General features: G+C 32.7%; 2 protein-coding genes across 2 annotated transcripts; one reads left to right on the top strand and one right to left on the bottom strand.

Moving 5' to 3' along the window:
• The first annotated feature begins 2,277 nt into the window (after nt 1-2,277).
• On the top strand, nt 2,278-9,047 carry LOC129900255 (myb family transcription factor PHL7-like). The gene is made up of 7 exons (XM_055975185.1): nt 2,278-2,528; nt 5,278-5,497; nt 6,933-7,009; nt 7,094-7,136; nt 7,274-7,331; nt 7,517-7,586; nt 8,287-9,047. The coding sequence occupies exons 2-7, from the start codon at nt 5,287-5,289 to the stop codon at nt 8,824-8,826; spliced, it is 999 nt and encodes a 332-aa protein (XP_055831160.1). The 5' UTR covers nt 2,278-2,528; nt 5,278-5,286; the 3' UTR covers nt 8,827-9,047.
• A 3,939-nt stretch (nt 9,048-12,986) lies between these two features.
• On the bottom strand, nt 12,987-13,585 carry LOC129901620 (proteinase inhibitor PSI-1.2). Its single transcript, XM_055976866.1, has 2 exons — nt 13,469-13,585; nt 12,987-13,324 (listed from the first exon to the last, which is right to left on the bottom strand). Exons 1-2 carry the CDS (start codon nt 13,512-13,514, stop codon nt 13,125-13,127), a joined length of 246 nt encoding a protein of 81 aa, XP_055832841.1. The 5' UTR covers nt 13,515-13,585; the 3' UTR covers nt 12,987-13,124.
• Between the last annotated feature and the right edge of the window lie 7,308 nt (nt 13,586-20,893).

Genomic DNA, 20,893 nt, shown 5'->3' with positions numbered 1-20,893 from the left:
GAACCGGCTATCATTTTCAACCTCCTAAACACTAGATCAAGTGTGATTCAATAAAATTGATAGGCTAAAGCTAACTTCTAATAAAAGGTCCCAATTTTTTTTAATCCGTACTCACTTATGTATATTGTGTAATACTTTTATAAGGTGTAATATTTTTAAGTGTACAATAAAAATCTGATAGTAATAATGCTATTAGGGTTATTTCAAGTTAATAAGCCAGCCGTGTGTATGTAATTTATTACCTTAGATCTAATTGCATAAGACATTTTATCTAATAATATGAAGATTTGAGTAGTTTACTTCAAAAGTCTAAAACATTTTTACTATTGCAAAAAAGAAAAAAACTTTTTTCCTTACTTTTTTTATAAAGATTTTGCACTCTCTTTTTCTTGCAAATTTTAATATTTTTTTAAGTAAAAATAAACTGATAAACCAATATTACAAATTTATTTTGGGATTATAATAAAAGCTTTACTAGTCTCTACTATCACATAATTCAATATGGTGTCATCATATGCATAAGATGATTTGGACTTTGAAGTTTATGATATTCATAACGATCTTAAATTAATTTATACAACATAAAAGAGTCAAAAGTATCCCTAATGTATGAAAAATGACTCACAAATAACGTCTTTCAACTTTTAGATCTAAAAATACCCTCAACCTTTAATTTTTGGATTAAGAATACTCCTCAAATAAATTCTGAATTTGAATCAGATTTTGCTCTTTAAAATAGTATGTGATCTATTATGATTTGTCACCTTTTAAATTTAGAATCAAATAAAATTCACTCACATTTTAAACTCACCCCGCTAACTCCTGACCCATTTTTCCTTAAACCCTCTTGGCAGTAGTTGACCAAACACTTTCGGCTTAAATTTTTTAAGAAAAATTGTGAATGTTCTCAAAGGCTCATTACATCGATAAGTTAATCACTTAAAATATGTCATCTCCTTTAATTATACAAATTAGCATCAATAAGCCGTAAAGCCTCATGTTTATTCCAATTGACAATGATGTGTATAATTAAAAGAGATGACAAATTTTATATGATTAACTTATCTATGTAATAAGCACTTGAGAACAAACACAAAAATATTTTCAAAACTTGAATTTATAATGTCTAATAGGAACTTCAGATATTCAATCGAAATAAATCGTAGTTCAAATGTCTAAATGAAATTAGTTGACAAATTTAAAAAGTCATCGATATATTAAACCTTATTAAAATACAGATTATAAAGATAAAAATAACTTACAAAATAAATATTTAGAGGTTATAAACTGTATGAAATAAGAAGCTATAGTTGTTAACACTATACCATACTCTATCCGAGAAGTTCAAATGTGTCGAAAAAAGGCTTAACAGTCGAATTGTTTACACTGAATTAATAAATACAAGATATTTATCTTTGTTTGCAAACATTTTTTCTCAAATACAGAAAATATACAACAATCATAAAAAATCAAAATAATGATTTTATTAATCAAGATTGTGAGTACAAAATTATTTTTCCCTTGATTCTTTTCTATTAGGATTTCTCCATGATTCGAGAATCATTAGAGACGTATTTCTCGAATTAGGATGATGAGGGCCTTCATGAGATTTCTTTGATCTCCATGAAATGATTTTATGGATCTTCTTGAGTATTTACTCGTCAAGAGGAGTCCGACCGCATACTGATCCCTCTTTGTGAATATTTCACAAATTTATGGAATTTTCAAGATGTTTCTTCAAAGGAATACATTACTTTTATATATGCATGAACTAGGCTTTAAGATAGAGAAGTTTCCAAGAATCCTAACTGAAATTGAACTCATAATTTTAATGTCTACAATATCGCATATATACTTTTATCACCTAAAAATGATTAAACAATATGCACTCTTACTTTAGTTTATAACTTCTAAGATTATAAATGATTGAATCGAGGGTAAATAACAAACTAAATAAAAACTTTCCAATGAAAGTGTGTCAACAAGGAGGGTGAATAGAAACAATAATAATATTTTATTTAGTGTAATCTGGGGGTGGGGAGGGGGTTATGAAGATGTTAAAGGGAGGATAGTACACTTATTGTCAAAATATCTTTTTTAAAATAAGTAGAAAAAATAAAAATAAAAACACAAACAAGAAGTTGGAAAATGAAAGAAAAGCATTGGAGAGAAGAGTGGTCCAAAAGAGCCAATTCCAATCAAAGAAAAAGCCAAAAATTGCAAAAGAAGGACTTATTAAAATGATTCATGATCACAATGTGCCGGAATATTACAAAGTTGATTCCGGGCCGGCCCAGACTAATTAAACAACAATGTCTTTCTCAGCTGGGGCAATCTCTCCGGTCAACTAATCCTGCCCGCGGTCAGTTTTAAGTTTATTTTACTCGGAGCCCCTCCTTACTTTTCCCCTGTAATAATCTTTTTCCTCAATAAATTTCAACAAATTCAAAAAAATCGCTTTGTAGTGAAAGAGTGAGTAATTCGAAGATCGCATCGAGGAAGAAGTGTATCTGCTATTATCTATCACTGTAAGAAGCTTATATCTTAAGAAATTGATCTTCTTCTGTGAGCTCGTTTGTTGGTATTTCTCAATTTTTTGATCTTGTTTTTGTTTTGTTTTGTTTGGTCAATTTCTTGATTTTTTGTTGTGTTGTGTACTCGATAGTTTAAAGATTGAATTTTTATGTTTTAATTCGATGAATTATGTGGAGTTTAGACATGTAATTTAGGGTTATGGTAGATAACTTGAGTTGACTACTTTTTCGTTTGAAGCTTTGGAGAGGAAAATTTCAAGCATTAATTGTGTTATGAGCTGAAATGTAATGTTTGATACAAGAATTGAGTTAAATTAAATAGTTGGGGAAATGTAATGTTTGTCACGTATTGAAATTTGGGGTTGTTGTTCTTGTATACTCCTGTACTTTATCTACAACAATCACTATGATTCAGTTTCAAACTAATTTGGTGTTGGGATATGAATTTCTCTAAATTCATTCCATACTGTTTGGGCTCGTTTCATTTAAATACTCAATTTCAGAGAAGGCGAAAGGCGCATTAGCATAAATTCGCGTTAAGATGAAATGCAATATAAGATACCAGGGGAGACTTGACCACGTGGCGAAACTACTAGTCCTAATATATAAATTTAGCTCATTTGAAACCGGGAGTGTTAAGTTTCAAAGAATCTCTAGTTTCTAAATTTACTAGTAAAATGAAATAGATATGTAGAGTATAATGAGCATGCTCACTGAAGGACATTGCTAAGAACAGTAGCGGATCCAGAATTTTCATTTAGGGGATTCAATTTTTTGGGATTGTTTGAATTTTTGGGATTAGATCAACTCTTTCAGCACTTTTTTTTAAAAAAAAGTATAATTAATAGTGAAAAATTGGGTCAGGCTAGTGGTTGTTCCAGAAATTAAATGAAAAAAAATAGCTAAAAACGTAATGGTCACAATGAGGTTCGAACCCTGAACGCAGGGACACTTAGAAAGGCACTTACCACTGCGCTACACACTATTTCTTGTTCAAGGGGTTTAAAATTAATATATGTACATAAATACAGAAAATTTACCTTATATACAATGTAATTTTTTACCGAGGAGGTTCGGGTAAACCCCCTCCCGCCCCTGGCTAAGAAGCTAAGAAGAAAAGGATTAGGTTCTGAATTGAGCTACACAGATGGAGTAAGGCGAGAGAAAAGATTGGGAGAGAGTATTATTGATCTGATCATGAATGAGCTTTACAGTGTAATGAGCTGGCTTATACCCTTAGCCTCTTTTATTTTTACAAAAGTAATTAATTTCATTAAAGAAGTGGCAGCAAGGGCCCTTTATACTAGTAGTATATTATTAACCATCTTTTAACAACCCCTTAAAAGCCTTATTAACAAACTATTAGGTAAATGACTATTGTAACCCTTATATCTTCTTAATTGGACTATTATACCCATCTCTATTTACGTTTACAATCAGCTTATAACATTCAGATAAGCAATGTCAACTAGTTTCGAGTTGAGTCATAGTGATTATTGTTGTTGATACCAGGGAATGTCGTACTTGTACACTATTATAGACTTGTCGATTTTGGAGTACGAGGGCGAAGTCTGATAGCAACAGTGGTGGACTCAGGATTTTAAAGTCATGGATATTCGACCGGCTTTACTAGAGTTGCTATAGGCACAAAGTATTAGCGAACAACTATTTGAAAGTTGATGGTGCAAATATTTAACAAGTAAACTATAATTAATATTATAGCTAAAAAGATTTTTGTAAAATTTTCCTTGGCATTTACATATCTTAAAAACATAAATAGTCTCATCATTGCTTTCACTGAATTCATTTCCAAAATCAAAAGTCATCGCAAAATTATTAGCTTTAGAATTGCATAACTTGAAAGTTCCTAAATTTGCAAAAAACGATTTGAACTATATTTAATTGGTCTGTCTCTCAGTCTCCGAAGTCAAATAGAAAAAAGTAGAGGAAGGGGGAATCACCTCCGTGGAAAACCCAACTGTTGAGACCACCGAGAGGGATAAGAAGAAAGTTGAAGTTTCATCGGGGAAAAGGAGCTCTAACAGAGGAGTAAGAAGGAGGTTGTTGAGGAAGTAGTAATTTCTCATAGAAAGGACAAAAAGAAAAAAAAGAGGTGGTTGTTTTGGTGTAGAGTGGATCTGAAAATTGGGAAAGAAAGTAAAAATAGAAATGAGAAACTAAAAAGGAAAAATATAAGTAAAAAGAAAGGGAAAGAAAAATCATCATCTGAAAAAGACAAATTGCTCGTGGGGAGATTTGATCCCACAGCACGAGGAAATAAAAAGTTGCTTCATCTGCCTTATTAACCAATGTGCCCACTGACTTTTTTGAGTCTTTGGCTGCTTACTCATATTTCAGCATTTTGTGCCTCTATAAACATATAACTCCCCAGTCAAAAGCAATTGGTGCTCAAGCCACCGCTGAGTTCCATGTGGGTCCCTGTAAAATTTAGTACTTTGATGGTTAAGTCAATTTTAGTACATGATGAGTTAACTAAGGTATAGGAGAATTAGTTGGTCAGAGAATTGTTAAAATAAATGTAAAAAGGGGGTATCTGGTGACAATTTTTTCACGTGGAATCAAGGAAAATCGGAGCGATTTCAAGATGACTAGATCTTTTGCTTCCCTGTGTATTGAATTTCAGGAAGTAATGCTCTTGTATTTGTTTTGCTGATTTTGAAATTCTTACAGTACTTTTGAAGTCTCTATCTTATGATTGATGAATGCTTCATTACTTTTGTAGATAAATGAAATGTATCAGCCCAAAGGCGTTCCCAGTTCAAGCTTAGCCCACAACAATACTGCTGTCAATAGTCAGTCATTAGACTGTGGTGGTGGCTCAATGGACCCGACCAGTGGAGGCAACAACAATCCTAGTCTTGCCTCGAAGCAACGTCTGCGTTGGACCAATGAGCTTCATGAACGATTTGTTGATGCTGTAGCACAACTTGGTGGCCCGGATAGTAAGTTCTGGAGTTCCACTTTGTTCAGTCTCCTTGCCCCCTCCCCACCCCCGCCCACCCACACAAATCCCCTCTCTCTTGCCTATGGACCACAATGGCTAAGTCGGAGTGACTTGGGATGCTACCTTTTGAATAGTCGGGACCATTAAAACGGGTGTAGGGCCCTAGCTGCATATACCGAAGGGTCACCAGCAAAATATACAATGTATTTAGGTCAAATATTATTTTCTGTTCATATATATTTAAACTCCACGACATACCCAGTGAAATCCCACCAGTGAGGTCTGTGGAGGGTAGAATGTATGCAGCCCTTACCACTCCCTCATGAAGGTAGAGAGGCTGTTTCCGAAAATTTTGACTTCGTTGCGGACTCTGGTGCACAAGATGCTTCCGCACAAGCATATACAAATCATAAATAACCGAGGGTAGATTGCTACGTAAATGCAAATGTGCTCCCAAGAATGAGGGTTTGGGGGGGGGGGGGGTGGCGGAGGGGAGTCAACTTTCACTTGACCCCACTATTGGTTATCCTTCCATATATTTGCTCAAGCCTTAGTTTTATGCTACCTATCGGGAAAAAAGAAAATGACAGCTTTATTTCTTTTTGGTAATAAGCTGTAAATATTACCATACAAACCAAAAATGAATACACACTTGATGCCTCGACTACCTTCTTGGAAGGGTGCAAGACAAGCAAGCCTCAAGAACTAGTTAGAAAGCTTCTCAATCAGCCAATTACATTTCCTAGCTTTGCTTTAATCTTCTTGCAATTGGAGATATATGATCGAACTATGTTAAATTTGCAAGGTGCTATAAGTTTCAATTTGTATGTTTATATAAATTTGTGATCTCCATCAGTTAATCATTAAATTATCCAGATTTGACAACTGCCATAACTAATAAACCTTTTTCCCAATTCATATTTACATTTTTCCTTTTCTGAATGTACCAAAACGTCTGACAATTCAACTAAAAGTACTACTACTCTAATATAACTTCTTCAAGTTTCAGAATTCATATTTATTTTAGTTATCAAAATTTAAGCTTTAATTTTGATGATTTCTCTTTCAGACTAAAATCTCAGCTTATATAACATCTAGTCCACTGCAACTACTACTTATATAATATATAAGTCAAACTATCTTATACTCCATGCCAGTCAAACAATGTTAAAAAAATAAAGGACGGAGGGAGTAATAAGTCTTTGAGGAGTGTACAAAAGTATCCAGTATTTCCTTGTGTTTAGTGTTTACATGTGGTGTAGGGGAAGTATGCAAGAAAATCCAGCCTTTCCTTTGGATTTTTTGGCCCTGATACTGTAACTGCTGTCCTGTTAGGACCTCTTGTACTTCTGACGTACCTCCTTGGTACTCTTCATTAATAAAATTAGCTTTCCTTATAATAAAAAATTCTTAGATTCTTTTCTATCGTTCAGGAGCTACACCGAAAGGCGTTCTTAGAGTCATGGGTGTACAAGGGCTTACCATTTACCATGTAAAAAGTCATTTACAGGTAAACAGTCACCATATTTGTATAACCTATCTTTCGGGGATGTGTTCTTGTAACTGACTTGCATTTATTTTCCTGTTGATTCAGAAATATCGACTTGCTAAATATCTTCCAGATTCCTCATCTGATGGTAGGTTCTGATGGAATCCAAAATCTTCATGGTCTTTACTCCTTATATTTTGAACCTAGCTTGATTATTTGAATGTGCTGAGGTTGGGTTTCTAGTAATGGTAACTTACTGATGTGGCTTCGTCTTGTGATTGCAAGGGAAAAACTCTGACAAGAAAGAACCAAGAGATATGCTTTCAAGTTTGGATGGTTCATCGTGAGTACATTTTCCTTGTTGCTTGTGTAGATCTCTTTTGAATGCTCACTAACTGAGAATGCATCTGCACTAGTCTTGTACACTAACATGACCATTTTAGACAGTCTTTGTTTGAAAAAATCTAAGTGGTTTGTATTTTTAAGGATCTTAAATATTTGACCTGAGAGAGAATTGTTTGTTAACAGAGGAGTGGAAATCACTACGGCTCTAAAGCTGCAGATGGAGGTGCAAAAGCGATTGCATGAGCAACTGGAGGTATGTTCTTTTAATGCTTTTTAGATAATTGGTATGGTTATAGGGAAGGGGAGCCTTGGAGTAACTGGTAAAGTTGCTGCCATGTGACTAGGAGGTCACGGGTTCAAGCCTTGGAAACAGCCTCTGGCAGAAATGCAAGGTAAGGCTGCGTACAATAGACCCTTGTGGTCGGGCCCTTCCCCGGACCCTGCGCATAGCGGGAGCTTTAGTGCACCGGGTATGGTTATAGTCCCCAGGAAGGCATTTAATTGGCATTTAAAGGAAGGCAGAGGAGAGTTTATTTTTGCTGCTTGTGTAGCAAGAATGTTCCTTCTCTTGTCCTATGGGAAAATAGGCTTTTAAAAGGTGCAAAAATAATAAGCAAATGATAAGCACCGACTTCTAATTTTTGCTTCAACATTTTGTTTTCAACATGCCACTTAAACAAAGACCTGCAAGAATCTTTTCATCACTCACCTTGTCTCAAGAAAATTGAAATGTATCTCTGAGTATGTTGAGTCGCTTAAAATGTGGGCTTATATTAATGCTAGTCATGAAAGCAGAGCAATGTACTAACATGATATACACTAATCCTTGTATTGTAGATGAAATGGTATAATGTAACAGAAAGTATACCAACTTTTCTTGGTTTCTAGTGGTGGAGATACTAAAGTTTTATGCTTGTAAGTGGTAACCTCCCCCTTTTTTCTTACGTTAACAGGTCCAGAAACAGCTACAACTTAGAATAGAAGCCCAAGGCAAGTATTTGAAGAAGATAATCGAAGAGCAACAGCGGCTCAGTGGAGTTCTTTCAGAAGTTCCTGGTTCTGGGGTCACTGCTCCTCCAACTGGTGACAATGGCCCAGAATCTGATAACAGGACTGATCCAGGGACTCCTGCACCGTCATGTGAGTCTCCTCATGTTGATAAGCCTGTAAAAGCGCATGCTCCAACCAAGAGCCTTTCTATGGATGAATCATTCTCCTCACATCATGAGCCTCTCAGTCCAGACTCTGATTGCCAAGAAACTTCACTAATGGAGAGCCCTAACGGTGAGAGGTCGTCAAAGAAACAAAGAGTGGGCACAAGTGCAGCATTCACAAAAAACAACGTGGCACTTCCACATCAGATATTGGAATCAAGCTTGAGCCCACCATACCAGCAACCACATTCAGTTTTTATGATGAGGGACCAATTTAATCATACATCAGGATTATCTCTTGGCATCGAGGATCAGAAAGTTTCTGGTAGCAACATATAGTTTTTCGACGCCCAGATGCTGCTTGTGCAACATGACTTCAATTCATCTAATTGTGTAACCTTTGAATATATATATATATATATTACTCATTTGGTCACAGATACACTTGGTTTTTAATGTAGTAGGTTTAAGTTGCTCTTTCATCTGCAGGGGCTTAGCCACTTCTTTATGACAAATATAGCGGCAGTTTTTATTTATTGCTATATTGGATATTCTGCATTCTTGAGGCTAGTAGTTTTGTTTATTTGAAAGTTTGCAGTCTGTCTACACAGCTTTTGTCAATGTCAATGATGTGGGACTGCTGTTAATATGCTGGTGGTAATTTTATGTCATTCCTGCTGGACCAGTGGTGGCGAAGGGTGTTGAAGGTTTAATATTTACGTATAAGAAGTTATTTTCCCTATTTACATAGTAGGGTATTCCACTGATCGCTCTTCACTCTATATGGCCATGCCTTGTGCCGCTCATTAGCTTTATCACAGTTTATATGCCACGCCTCAATGTTGCAGGTAGCTCCTTTATGACTGAATCTGCCTATATGTGTTGTGGGGTAGTGTAAACATTTGGTGAAAATTCCAAATGTATGTTCCTTGTTTTTTTTTTATGTTCGCCACATTTTTAACGTATTTTTCATCTCTCTGTATTTGTATTATGAGGATTCATCATGAAATTGATGAAAGAGGATCATGACAGGTGTGACATTGATCACAACTAGCATAGAAGAACTCTACCTATGATGTGAAGCTTCACTCAGTAATATATAAGAAGATTAAACTTTTTTAGCTTTTGTAAAAGCTTAGTCAAGGAATGTCAAAATTCCATGACACATTAAAGATTGATCACCTCAGGAGCATACATAATCCCTCAGGCCTTATTACATTGTAGTAAATATTTTAGCTTAGGTAGTTGCCTTTCAACTAATTAATAATCAGTTCCAGTACAAATGAGATCACCATTCTCTTTGAAAAGTTTGCAATTTTCAGGCAAAGTGAAACAGTTGTGACAGTAGGATTCAATCAACTTATGTCGTCCATAGCGAGTTGGGCAAACCATGTAAGCTGCATCACTGATGCAACCACGAGGACATGACTTTTCCTCATCTGCCACTTTGCTTCCTACTACAATTTGTGTTCCTACAAATGCACGCCCATCTTATGAATTATAAACCTCCACACTACCTACATTGAACGTTTATATCAAACTAAAAAAAATTAATTACCACCAGAATTGTTAAAGTGACAATACAACAACAAAATATCCAGTTTAATCTCACAAGTAGGGTCTGGGAGGGTAGGATGTACGCTAACCTTACCCCATAACATACCCAATGTAATCTCATTGGTGGGGTCTGGGAATAAATGTGTATGTCAAAAAATATGTCTTACATTCATCGATTTGATGCAAATGCCCTATGTCGGCTTGGGTAAACTTTTACCACCTCGATGCACATGCACTATCAAGTTATTATAAGTGTAAAATTTTTGTACATTATAGTATGAATGTATTCTAACTCTTTTTAGCAAGTTATCAACCTTACTTTTCAAATTACTAATCATTTATTAGGACGTTTATCTATGGTTATCTTCTGGATCACCTAATAGTATATGTAAGTTAATTTTCTTAGAAAATAGCTTGATATAACCCGTTAAGTACACTAATAATGTAAAAATTAATCAATATATTCCGTTATTTGTGTATATAAGTTAAACCCTCTACGTTAATCTTAGGGTCCTAACTACTACCTTTCATTCTATTTAAAGTAACATATAGTCAAACAAAAACACAATTTGACATTACAAAAAAAGTATTTCACAATAGCACAATCAAGAAGATTAACCATGTTTTGTCCAGAGCTATATCCAATTTCGTTATATATTTATGCAATAACAAAGTATCACTTTTAGTCTATATATTAAGAAAAGAACACAACTTGTGATGATGCCTCTTAGAAAATTTAAGCTAGGTGAGGAAAAAGTGTATTGGACATATAATTAATTAGTTGATTTCAGAGATGATCACTTTCTTTGTTAAAGAAAATTTGAATCTAGAAGAAATGCGACTTGAACGACCATATGATAAATCAACCTGATGTATATTTCTATATGTTTTTAGTTACAGAATTAGTGAAATTGGCTTACCAAGCAAAAGGAGGAGAGCAAGGAAAGCGACTTTGTGAATAGCCATATTGCTTTCTCCTGAGTTGCTTTAGTACTACTTTGTGCATAGAGCATGTTATACTATCAATCTGTTTATAGTTGATGAATTATCTAAAGAAGGAAAAAACGAAACACAAGAACATCTGAGGACTTTATTTCATTCCAAAAATATATTTATTTTTATCGGATTATAAATACGCGTCGAAATATTTTAATTGATAAAGTACTGGCCCTGTTGATACGATCTACTGAGATTCAAATTAATCCAGTGAACAAGCACTCATCGTTCAATTGTCAAAGCTGTTTTTCTCTCTGTTTGAGCCAATTACTAGGGAAATGTGTCTTTAAGTTTCATAAAGAAGTTTAAGAAATTGAATTTCGAAATTTGATGATTTAATTGAAAGACCAACAAGTTTGGCAGCCATATATTGGTCTACCTTGTAATAACAAGTGGTATTCACTCGAGGAATATTATTAGAGACATTGCTAAAGTACTTTTTCTGTCTTAAATTATTTATCATAATTTTTTTATTCTCTCATTAAAAAAAATATTCATTATATATGAGAGTTTTTTAATTGTTTAACTTTCATTTATGTCTTAAGATACCATCTTTCTTCATTGAATATTTACTCTATTTATGTGTCATATTTTCATAGTTAAAATGTTTGTACGTAGTTTTAAAAAATAATTACTACTATAACTAAGGATAAAATGAAAAAAGAATAGTTAATTTTGTCTTAAATTTTTAAAATAAAAAATAATTTGAAATAATTAGTTTTAAAAGTTATGATAAATAATTTGATAATGAAGAGTAAAAGTTGCAACAATTTCCCTCCACAGTTAACGTTAGGACTGAACCAGTACTATTACAGCAATGTGGAAATTAAGAGTTAACAATATCCACATGGACTTAATTTATTAACCATGAGACTGAAATTTTTTCAAAAAAACATAATTAACAGGTTGTCGATTTGTTTTTTCATATTATTTATTGCACTTGTAGGGATATTTCTTACTCATTTTATTTGTTCATTTTAAATTTTGCACTGCTCTTTAAAAAATAATGATTAATATGATTATTTTATTACAATATTTATATTAATTAATGTATAGTTTTAAATTTTGAAAAATAATTTGACAAAGAAATAATTAATGTTGAGAAAAAATAGAAAAGAAATAATTATTTTTTCTTAATATATTAAAAATGATAAATAAATAAAAAATATTTTTGAAATCGTGAATAAGTAAAAGTCAATGAAAGGCAGGCGTAATAAATATCTTTTTATACTCAAGTTACCAATTTTGGACAAGACACAGTTTAGTGAAGAATACACCATGACTTTCCTTTCTTTTATTTCCCTCATTAGCAATAGTATGCAGCACTTTCATGTCTTTTTCTTCTTTGAAATAATTCACTATGAGAAAGTTATGTTTTCACTTTCAATTGTCATATTCATTAAGTTGTAGAAGTCAAAAAAGTAGTTATTTAAGTGTACGTCAATTAGTTAAAAGAAGTGGTCACTACTCATGAGATTGTGTCAAACAACTATCGATGTTGGTTCCCGTTTTGTCATTTGGCTTATGTTCTTTATGTAGCATTCAGACCGAATGACTTTATGAAATTAGGTCGATACTTCCACATATTATGGATAAAGTACGAGACGTGTAAAAAAAAAAGGAATATTACTAGCATATGTTAATTAAAAAGAATTTTTTTTCGACAAACAAACTTTCTCGTCTATTAAAGATGTCTAACTTTCTTCTCTCATTTCGAACATAAATTCGTCTAATGTAGTAACATGAATCCTTTGGAGGCTTGCCCACTGTCATGAGTGCCGCACGAATATATCTCTTGCTATAATATTACAAAAATATGAATTATGATCAGGAGAATTAAATAACTAATTGAATTTTGAAAATTTACCAATTTAATAAAAGATTCACCACTAACTGTTTCCATATAGTACTCCAATATAAGATGACTAAGATATTCATATGTCGAAAAGTTTAATTAAACAAGCTGCGAGTGGAAAATACCACACTCATTACATATCACAGAGTATGAGCCTATATATAAGCTCAAGCTTATTACACAAATATTTATAGTAGCTAATATATAGCAATTAATTGACAAATCCTTATTAAGTTCCAGTACATTTTACAGATCCATTATTACGGAAAAGTTTGCAACCTTTTCTTGCAGAGCAACAGTTGACACATACTTGTTTAATTATCCTGTGTCCACTTGATGGGCAAACCATGTAAGCTACATCTGGATCGCAATTCCTAGGACAAGCCTTCCCATCTGCTGATTCCACTTTACTTCCTAGTAAAACTGTTCCTACAATTAAACGCAATCATGTTAATAATTAAATAAACGATTTGTTCACAGACACAAATTTTTCAGAAAATTAATTATTTATGATTTGACATAAAAGATACGGAATCATGGTGATATCACAATCAAGAATTAAGAGTTTATTACCAGAGAAAAGGAGGAGAACAAGAAAAGCAGTTCGGTGAACAGCCATGATTAATTGTCTTGACAGAGTTATTTGCTTTTAATTTGCATATTGGAATTTAGATGTTATTCTATATTGTTATTTATAGCGAACGATTCTTACTAAAAAACAAAGCAATAAATAGGAGTAAGAGACATTATGACTCAGTTGGTATTCATAATTAAGTAGAATTCGTCATATTTAACTTGCCAAATAAATTTATTCAAATACACACTCGAAAGGATAACGAATGTAAATTTCCTTGAAAATAAAATAGTTGTAGTGATGTTTCATTCTAAATTTAGATAATGTCGATATTTGACTAGATGGTATCACGTCAAAGCTTCCTACTTCCTCCGTCTCATTAAAGGCATCGTATTTCTCATTTACTCGGTTACAAACAAATATATTTTCTCATGTACCATTTCATTTATGCTTAGTAAAATATTAATTTTTTAATTAAATAAATATTTATAATTAAATTTTAAATTTTCTATTTATTTTTTTTAAAAAAATATATATTCAATATCATATTAATTAAGACAGAGCCTAAGCACGGTGCCTTGTTTGAACCAAACTATCTATATTTTATTTGAGATGGATGACTCATTTGCATATACTCCAAAACTATGACAAGTATTAAGATAATAATATTATGTAAGAAGCAAAATGACAAGATACGTGGCTTTTTAGTCTACAACGAAAGATCGGTAGTTTTGTCTGTATTTGCTCTTTTTGTGGTAATCTTTCAGTTTTAGCATCCAACATATCGAACACCCAAGCATATGTTCTTTATATTGTCTCTTCAATGAAAATGTTGATGGATCTTGCATATAGAAATTCATAAAATTCTCCTCGATCAGGTTATTTAAAGAGATTTATGTATGATGTGATGTGTGTGCGCGCAAAGATCCAATAGTAAAATTAATTAATTACCTTTAAAATTGTAAATAAAGAAAATTAAATTGTAAATAAAGAAAATTAACTATACTTAATAGTTTTTGTATTATGTCACGGTCCAACCCATCGGGTCGTGCGGACACCTACTCTAATATCTAGGTAGGAGAAACTTTGATCTCCAAAAACGATTATAATATGTGAAAAATAAATGAATTGTAAGATAACAGCTTGAAGAGATTTGAAATTACCATATATTAATTTTCAATTCATACTAACACACCAAGGAACTAGTCTAAACGGGCACAAGAGTTTCTAAGAATACAACCTATAAAAAAGAAATAAGACACAACTCTCACCACAAGGAAGGAAGAATAAAAGTTGTCGGAGATCATCATCATTTTTACCTATGAAACACCATCGATCCAGCAACCAGACTATGCTAAGTAACATAGCAAAAGTAGTATCATTAGTACAATCAACACGTACTGATAGACATCATCGGTTGATCAGAAACCCACCACACAAAATAAGGTAAATAATTGAAAGAAAACATGCAATAAGAAAATGCATCACCCCAACTACTCTAGTTACCACTAGCACACTTGAACTCAACCCTTGACTTATTCCGCTACGGACTTGATAATTTATCATAACCCTCCCACCCCCAACCTTCCAAAGCTTTTCTTTGCTATCTGAGCATAGCCTAGCCCTTCTATCCCATAGAGGAGTTTCTGAAATACAGGTCATCACTAAGTTTGCCCATCATTATAACATGCAATCATAGGACTACCGCAGAATCAACCTCTAAGTTGCCAAATCCCAAGCTAACGAAATATCAACTACTCTCCACTTGATCACACACATCATACCCGATTATATGAAATATGCGTAACAACCACAACATAGTAAAGCAGACGATACACAGTCATATTACGAATATAGCATCACTCGGACTTTCAATTGTTAATTTGAATTAGCTTACACAATGAGCATGACCAATCACAATTCAACAACCAAGTAATGATTCTCTTATGGAACCCACACCCAAATTATTAGTGTATCGGCGTGGTATCCAATTCAATTATAGTTAGTGTACCGGCGTGGTACGTAATCGATCCAATAATATGTCAATGTGGCACTCGTTTTAATTGTACCAAAGTGATACCCGATCCAAATGTGTCGGCGTGGAACCTGATCCATAGGAAATCACAAGTTGCAATCACAACTCACAATGCAACACCCACACTTGAGACCACAAGTAAAATCAGACTGCAGGTTCATTGCATAAAATTATAAACATGAAGTTATACACATACAACAATTATTCCCTGAGTACACGTTACACAAGTAATTCACATGGACAGTCACATAAACACACACATGTATATACATATCCATATGCTTACACATAGTCATAGACCGGTAATAGACTCTTTTATAGACAAGCTCTTGTTCTTAGGAATTACCAATCATCTCAATAGGAGTTATTCAGGTTATCAATCAAGAACTAATCACCTACTTCTAGTCAAAGAAAAGTCATAACCACCTAACACACTCCTACGCTAGACCACCATAACAACACATTCATCCATTCAAACTCTGTGCCCAAAGGCCTAGACATGAAATATCCCGTCAATCTACGATATAATATGCATTAATGATATCCCGTCAATCTACAATATAGTATGCAATATAATGAGGACGGATCTATAGCTATTCACCTAAGAAAACCTATGGGCACCAAGCAGAATATTCCAGCACAATTTTTGACTTTCGAGAGCCAAACCGATAGAGGTAGGCCTGAAATTCGTGGGTTGTAACTTTTCTTGCGCTAAGATCCCTTGTCTCTCTTTTTCCCAAGCCTAGAGCAGCTTTTTGAGAATTTTTAGGGTGACCCTGTCTATTTTTCCACTGAAGGGGAGAAGGAGAATAAAAGAATTCGTATTTTGGAGTTTCTGTCCCGACGACCTCGCTTTGAAGGCCACCATCCTGCTATGACGGTGCCCGTTGTGGCGGAAATAATTCAGCTATGGTGGGATGACACTAGTTCAGATCAAGCTTAATTCTTGAAATTTTCGACCCTTCATCCCAAATGCTTCGCATCAAACCCCTTTTTCAATAACGACATTTCAAGTCATTACATACTATTTGGTCTATACCATGATAGAACTTATCAAGCCAAGTTAGGTGGATTGTGTATAGTAAACTTACAGTTGTAGATTTATGAAGATTGTTTATTCTCACATGCATCTTGATTAACTTGTTTTGATGAATGATAATTGTTTTCTTGAGAATCACGTTCATCGATTGAACAATTACTTGCAACCATCCTTGAACCAGTGTTTAAGATGTAGTTGTTAATTTGAGTCTGTAAAATGAGGGTTATAGAGTTGTAACTATTCCTATTAGTGTTGAGTATTGGTGAGGTTGTGAGAATTGTAAAAGAAGAGAGTTTGTCTTCTTTAAGAGCAGTGAAGCAGTTAGAGTTAATTGTTAATTAGAGTTAGTTTTTTAGATTATAAAGTTGTAATTTGAAACCGTTTATTTGAAATTAGTAAAGTTGGCTGAAAACCCTACACACCATAGATCATGATTTTTACTTTCTTAAAAAAGAAGATTTTCCACGGAATTTTCAACTTAAGGAACCAAGTTCCTTAATATTAGTAGTTGGTGCACATCTTATTTCAACAGCTAACCTGCTGCTTCCCAATTTTACTTTGCGATTGGCTATAATTTTTAATTTGCATTGAAAAGATCCAAACAAAGAAAACTATCAGACAATTATACTAATAATCAAAGAGGAAACAATAATGCTTAATTTTAATTAGACAGAGTGGAAAATACCATCATTATCATTAAATGGGATACCATCTTAGTGACAAATAGTCCAAGATCACTTTAATTTGATTACTGGAAGCTGAGTAATAATATGAATTTTTAAGAATTCTTGAAAAGGAGATTAATTAAGTTCCAGTACATAACAAAGAACCATCTTCACGGAAAAGTTTACAGCCTTTAGATGCTCCACAGCAGTTGATACATTTTGGAAAAGACTTCTTATTTCCTGTAAATGGACAAGTCATAAAAGCCACTTTAGGATCACAATTTTGGGTACAAAACTTGGCTGCTTCTGCATACTCCACACTGCCTCCATGTAGCAACATAACTGTTTCAAATACAATATATAGAGAAGACATTAACTAAATTCATATTCTGCATCGAAAGTACTGAATTCAAGATGCAACAATGCTACGTCCGACTCTGAAACAAACATGTAATGACATCTTGTCATATGCGTTTCAAGTATCCAAATTTGAAGAATTAAGGGACAGAACATTGCCTAGTCTTAAAAAAAAAGAAGTAAAATTTATTTTTAAAAAATGTTTAATTATGAAGTAAATTAACTAGAATATGTGCTAAATATGCTTCTTATGCATGTAATGAAAAGAAATTAAAATGTGCATTGGGTATTTAAAAAGACATACCACATAGAAAGAGTGTGAAGATACCAACTTTATTAGTAGCCATGCTTGTAATTTAGTGTTATCTGCTTGGAGGATGTTAAGTAGTATTTATAGGAAGGAAATATTAGTACTAGCTAACATATATAATTTCATGCAATAAAGTACTAGAACAGATTTTTGGCAGTAGCTGTTGGCACTACATCCTTGGCTCAAATGGCATAGCAATTAATAAAAAAGATGGCCGGCTTTCTTCTCATTGACCAAATTCCACGTGAAAGATAGTTTATGAGGGCAAGTTTATTCAGATCTTCATAAAAAGACCACCGGTCTACTTCCTAATCAGTTTGGGACTCTAACATCTTTTTCGTGTCCAAACCTAATTGGATTATGGACAATATAACTTGAAAAGCCAAGACCTGGCTCTAATACTAAATAAAAATATAGTCATTATATTGGACATACTTCAAATATAAAAACTAGTTCATGAGGAAAAAATTTCCCATGCCATAGGCATTAGTTACTTTTTAGTGATCGTGTACTAGTTTGGCTTGCATGGAAACTCAACTTGTAACTTTTTACACATCAATGATCAATGAAAATGACTTTTAATTAACAAAAAGAAAAAAAGGGAGGGGGGAGGGGGGATGGGGGGTAGTAAAAGATGTTAGGCAAATAATGTAGGAAAAATTACTCGAATTGGCAAACATTACTATGCGATAAGGATATAGTTTTAATTAATTACACAAATTGGTTATAGTTTAATAAAATTTTCTATTATACAAATCTGGGGGCTCATATACAAATCTGGAAGCGAATATATACCGAATTTACAAATCTCTAAAGCAAATCTGGAAGCGAATATACAAATCTTTTTAAAAACCAATTTATATAATGTAGAGAGATATACAAACGAAAAAACCCAATTTGTATAATGAAGTAAAATATACAAACGTTAATGACCATAGCAAACATAAATATAGCTAAGGAAAATAATTAGAAAAACTATACACATAGGAAATTATTAAGTTTAATATGTTCGTCATTTCTGAAATTTTCCCATATATAAACTTAGGCCACTGGATTGGGCTTATTGTTCGAAACCTATAAAGCTAGTAGAACTTCTGCTAGTTGGGCCGATCCAGTTCAACTTGACTTTTCTAATTGCTGTACCATATTTTGCCATTCATTTTGGAATTTCATAGTATTTTTTTAAAAAAAAATATAAACTAGATACTCCTAAATTTTAAGAAATTAAATTAATTTAATAATTTAAATAAGTATATCAAAAGTTTCCAATCAAACTATCCCTTTACAGTATCTACAATATGGTATGAGTCAAAAATGAACATTTTAATTCTGATGGTTTATTTTGAAGTAGCTGAAATAGATTTTCAATAATAAGTTCAATCGAATCAGTATTTTTGACACAAAAATATTAATGCAGATATCTTTCCGTAAAAAACACAAAATTTTAACTAACTTTAAGTTCCAAACTCATAGTTTCAAAGTTATTATGAGTTATTACAAACATAAAAGGTGGTACCTATCAAATTCTGGGAGAGGGATGGGGTGTTGATTCTAAGTTTCTTATGAAGTTCAACAAATGGTTTTAATAAATGAAAGTATAATGAAGTTCAAATATATTATCTCAAAAATATTTAGATATAAATTTTACAAAAATAATATTACACCTAACATGAAAAATACTATAATCAAGAATCGAATCAGAATAACGAATTGTGTTGTAGGTCAAAATCAGATATCAAGCTAGATCCCAAGTCAAGAGTCAAAACCCAAATCAAAATCGAAAACCATGTCCTAAGTCGAGGTTGGATTTCGAGTTTGGAGTCTAAAACAAATGGTGCGGTCTAAAAAAAAGTTTTAGAAAATAAGTTATTTTTCTTAAATTTGAAGAAAATAAGAATACACCGGGTCAATATCTATAGTGGGGCAACTCCTAACTACATGTACGGTCCACGTGGCAAGTGATAATGTGCAAGTGGTTCCCACAGATTAATAAAAGAGGAGATGGACCCACTTGGAAGCACAAAGGACAACTCATCATAAAAGAAAATCTACCTACCAAATCCAATTTCTTCACCACTTTGATAGTGGAGGATGTATATGTAACTTCAAGTAATCTATATATGTTTATTTCCACATATATAAATTCCTATATTGTTAATATGATTTTTACGCTATTAATATAAATTATATTAGTTATAATAAGTTATTACTGCTATTTCTTTCAGTTTATATGTTGTATTTTTTAAACTGTTTCAAAAAATATTTAATGATAATTTAATTTTAAATTTCTCTTTTTACTTAATGAAATGATTATAATCACAAATATTAATAAATTTTTTTTCTTTTTTTTCTTTTCATCACATAATTAAATATTATCATATACACTAGATCTGAAAAAAATATTTTATTTTAAGATTATCAAATTAGACTTGATATGAAAGGTTATGTATATTATTATAATTTTTTTTTCTTTAATCATGTAGTATTGGTGGCCTGCTAGGTAAAAAATTCTCTATATTATCAGATGCATTAATCATAAAATTCTTAGATTCATATTTAATATTTTTTTTCTTAAAATCACAACAAATAAAAAATAAAATAACAATATATTCAGTATTAACTTATAATTAGGATTTGAAAGTGTAGGTAGGTATACGCTATTTTATCCCAGTTTTATAGCATAAAAATGATGTTTTTAATAGATTCTTTATCCCAAAATTAATTAATTCCTAAATTATTTATTTATTAATTTTAAAATTAAAAATAATGAATGTTTATCATTCCAACTTATCCGGAAGGTCTTATTACAATTTTAAATGGTTGTTACTTGGTGTTGGCCTCGCCCTCCCTTGCCCACGCCGACCCCTCTCTCAACTCGAAGAAAAAATCTATAGAAAAAAGAAAAAAGAAAGGCCCTATCAGTTAAACAAAAAGGAATAGTTCCAAAGTCTCTTCCAATAAGCAAATTAAAAGCTTTACCCCACACCTCCTACCTAACACTTTTTAAGCCTACCCCCA

This window comes from Solanum dulcamara, chromosome 8, assembly GCF_947179165.1.
Source record: "Solanum dulcamara chromosome 8, daSolDulc1.2, whole genome shotgun sequence".
In the NCBI taxonomy this organism is placed as follows: domain Eukaryota; kingdom Viridiplantae; phylum Streptophyta; class Magnoliopsida; order Solanales; family Solanaceae; genus Solanum; species Solanum dulcamara.
This window is presented reverse-complemented; position numbering and strand designations above follow the sequence as displayed.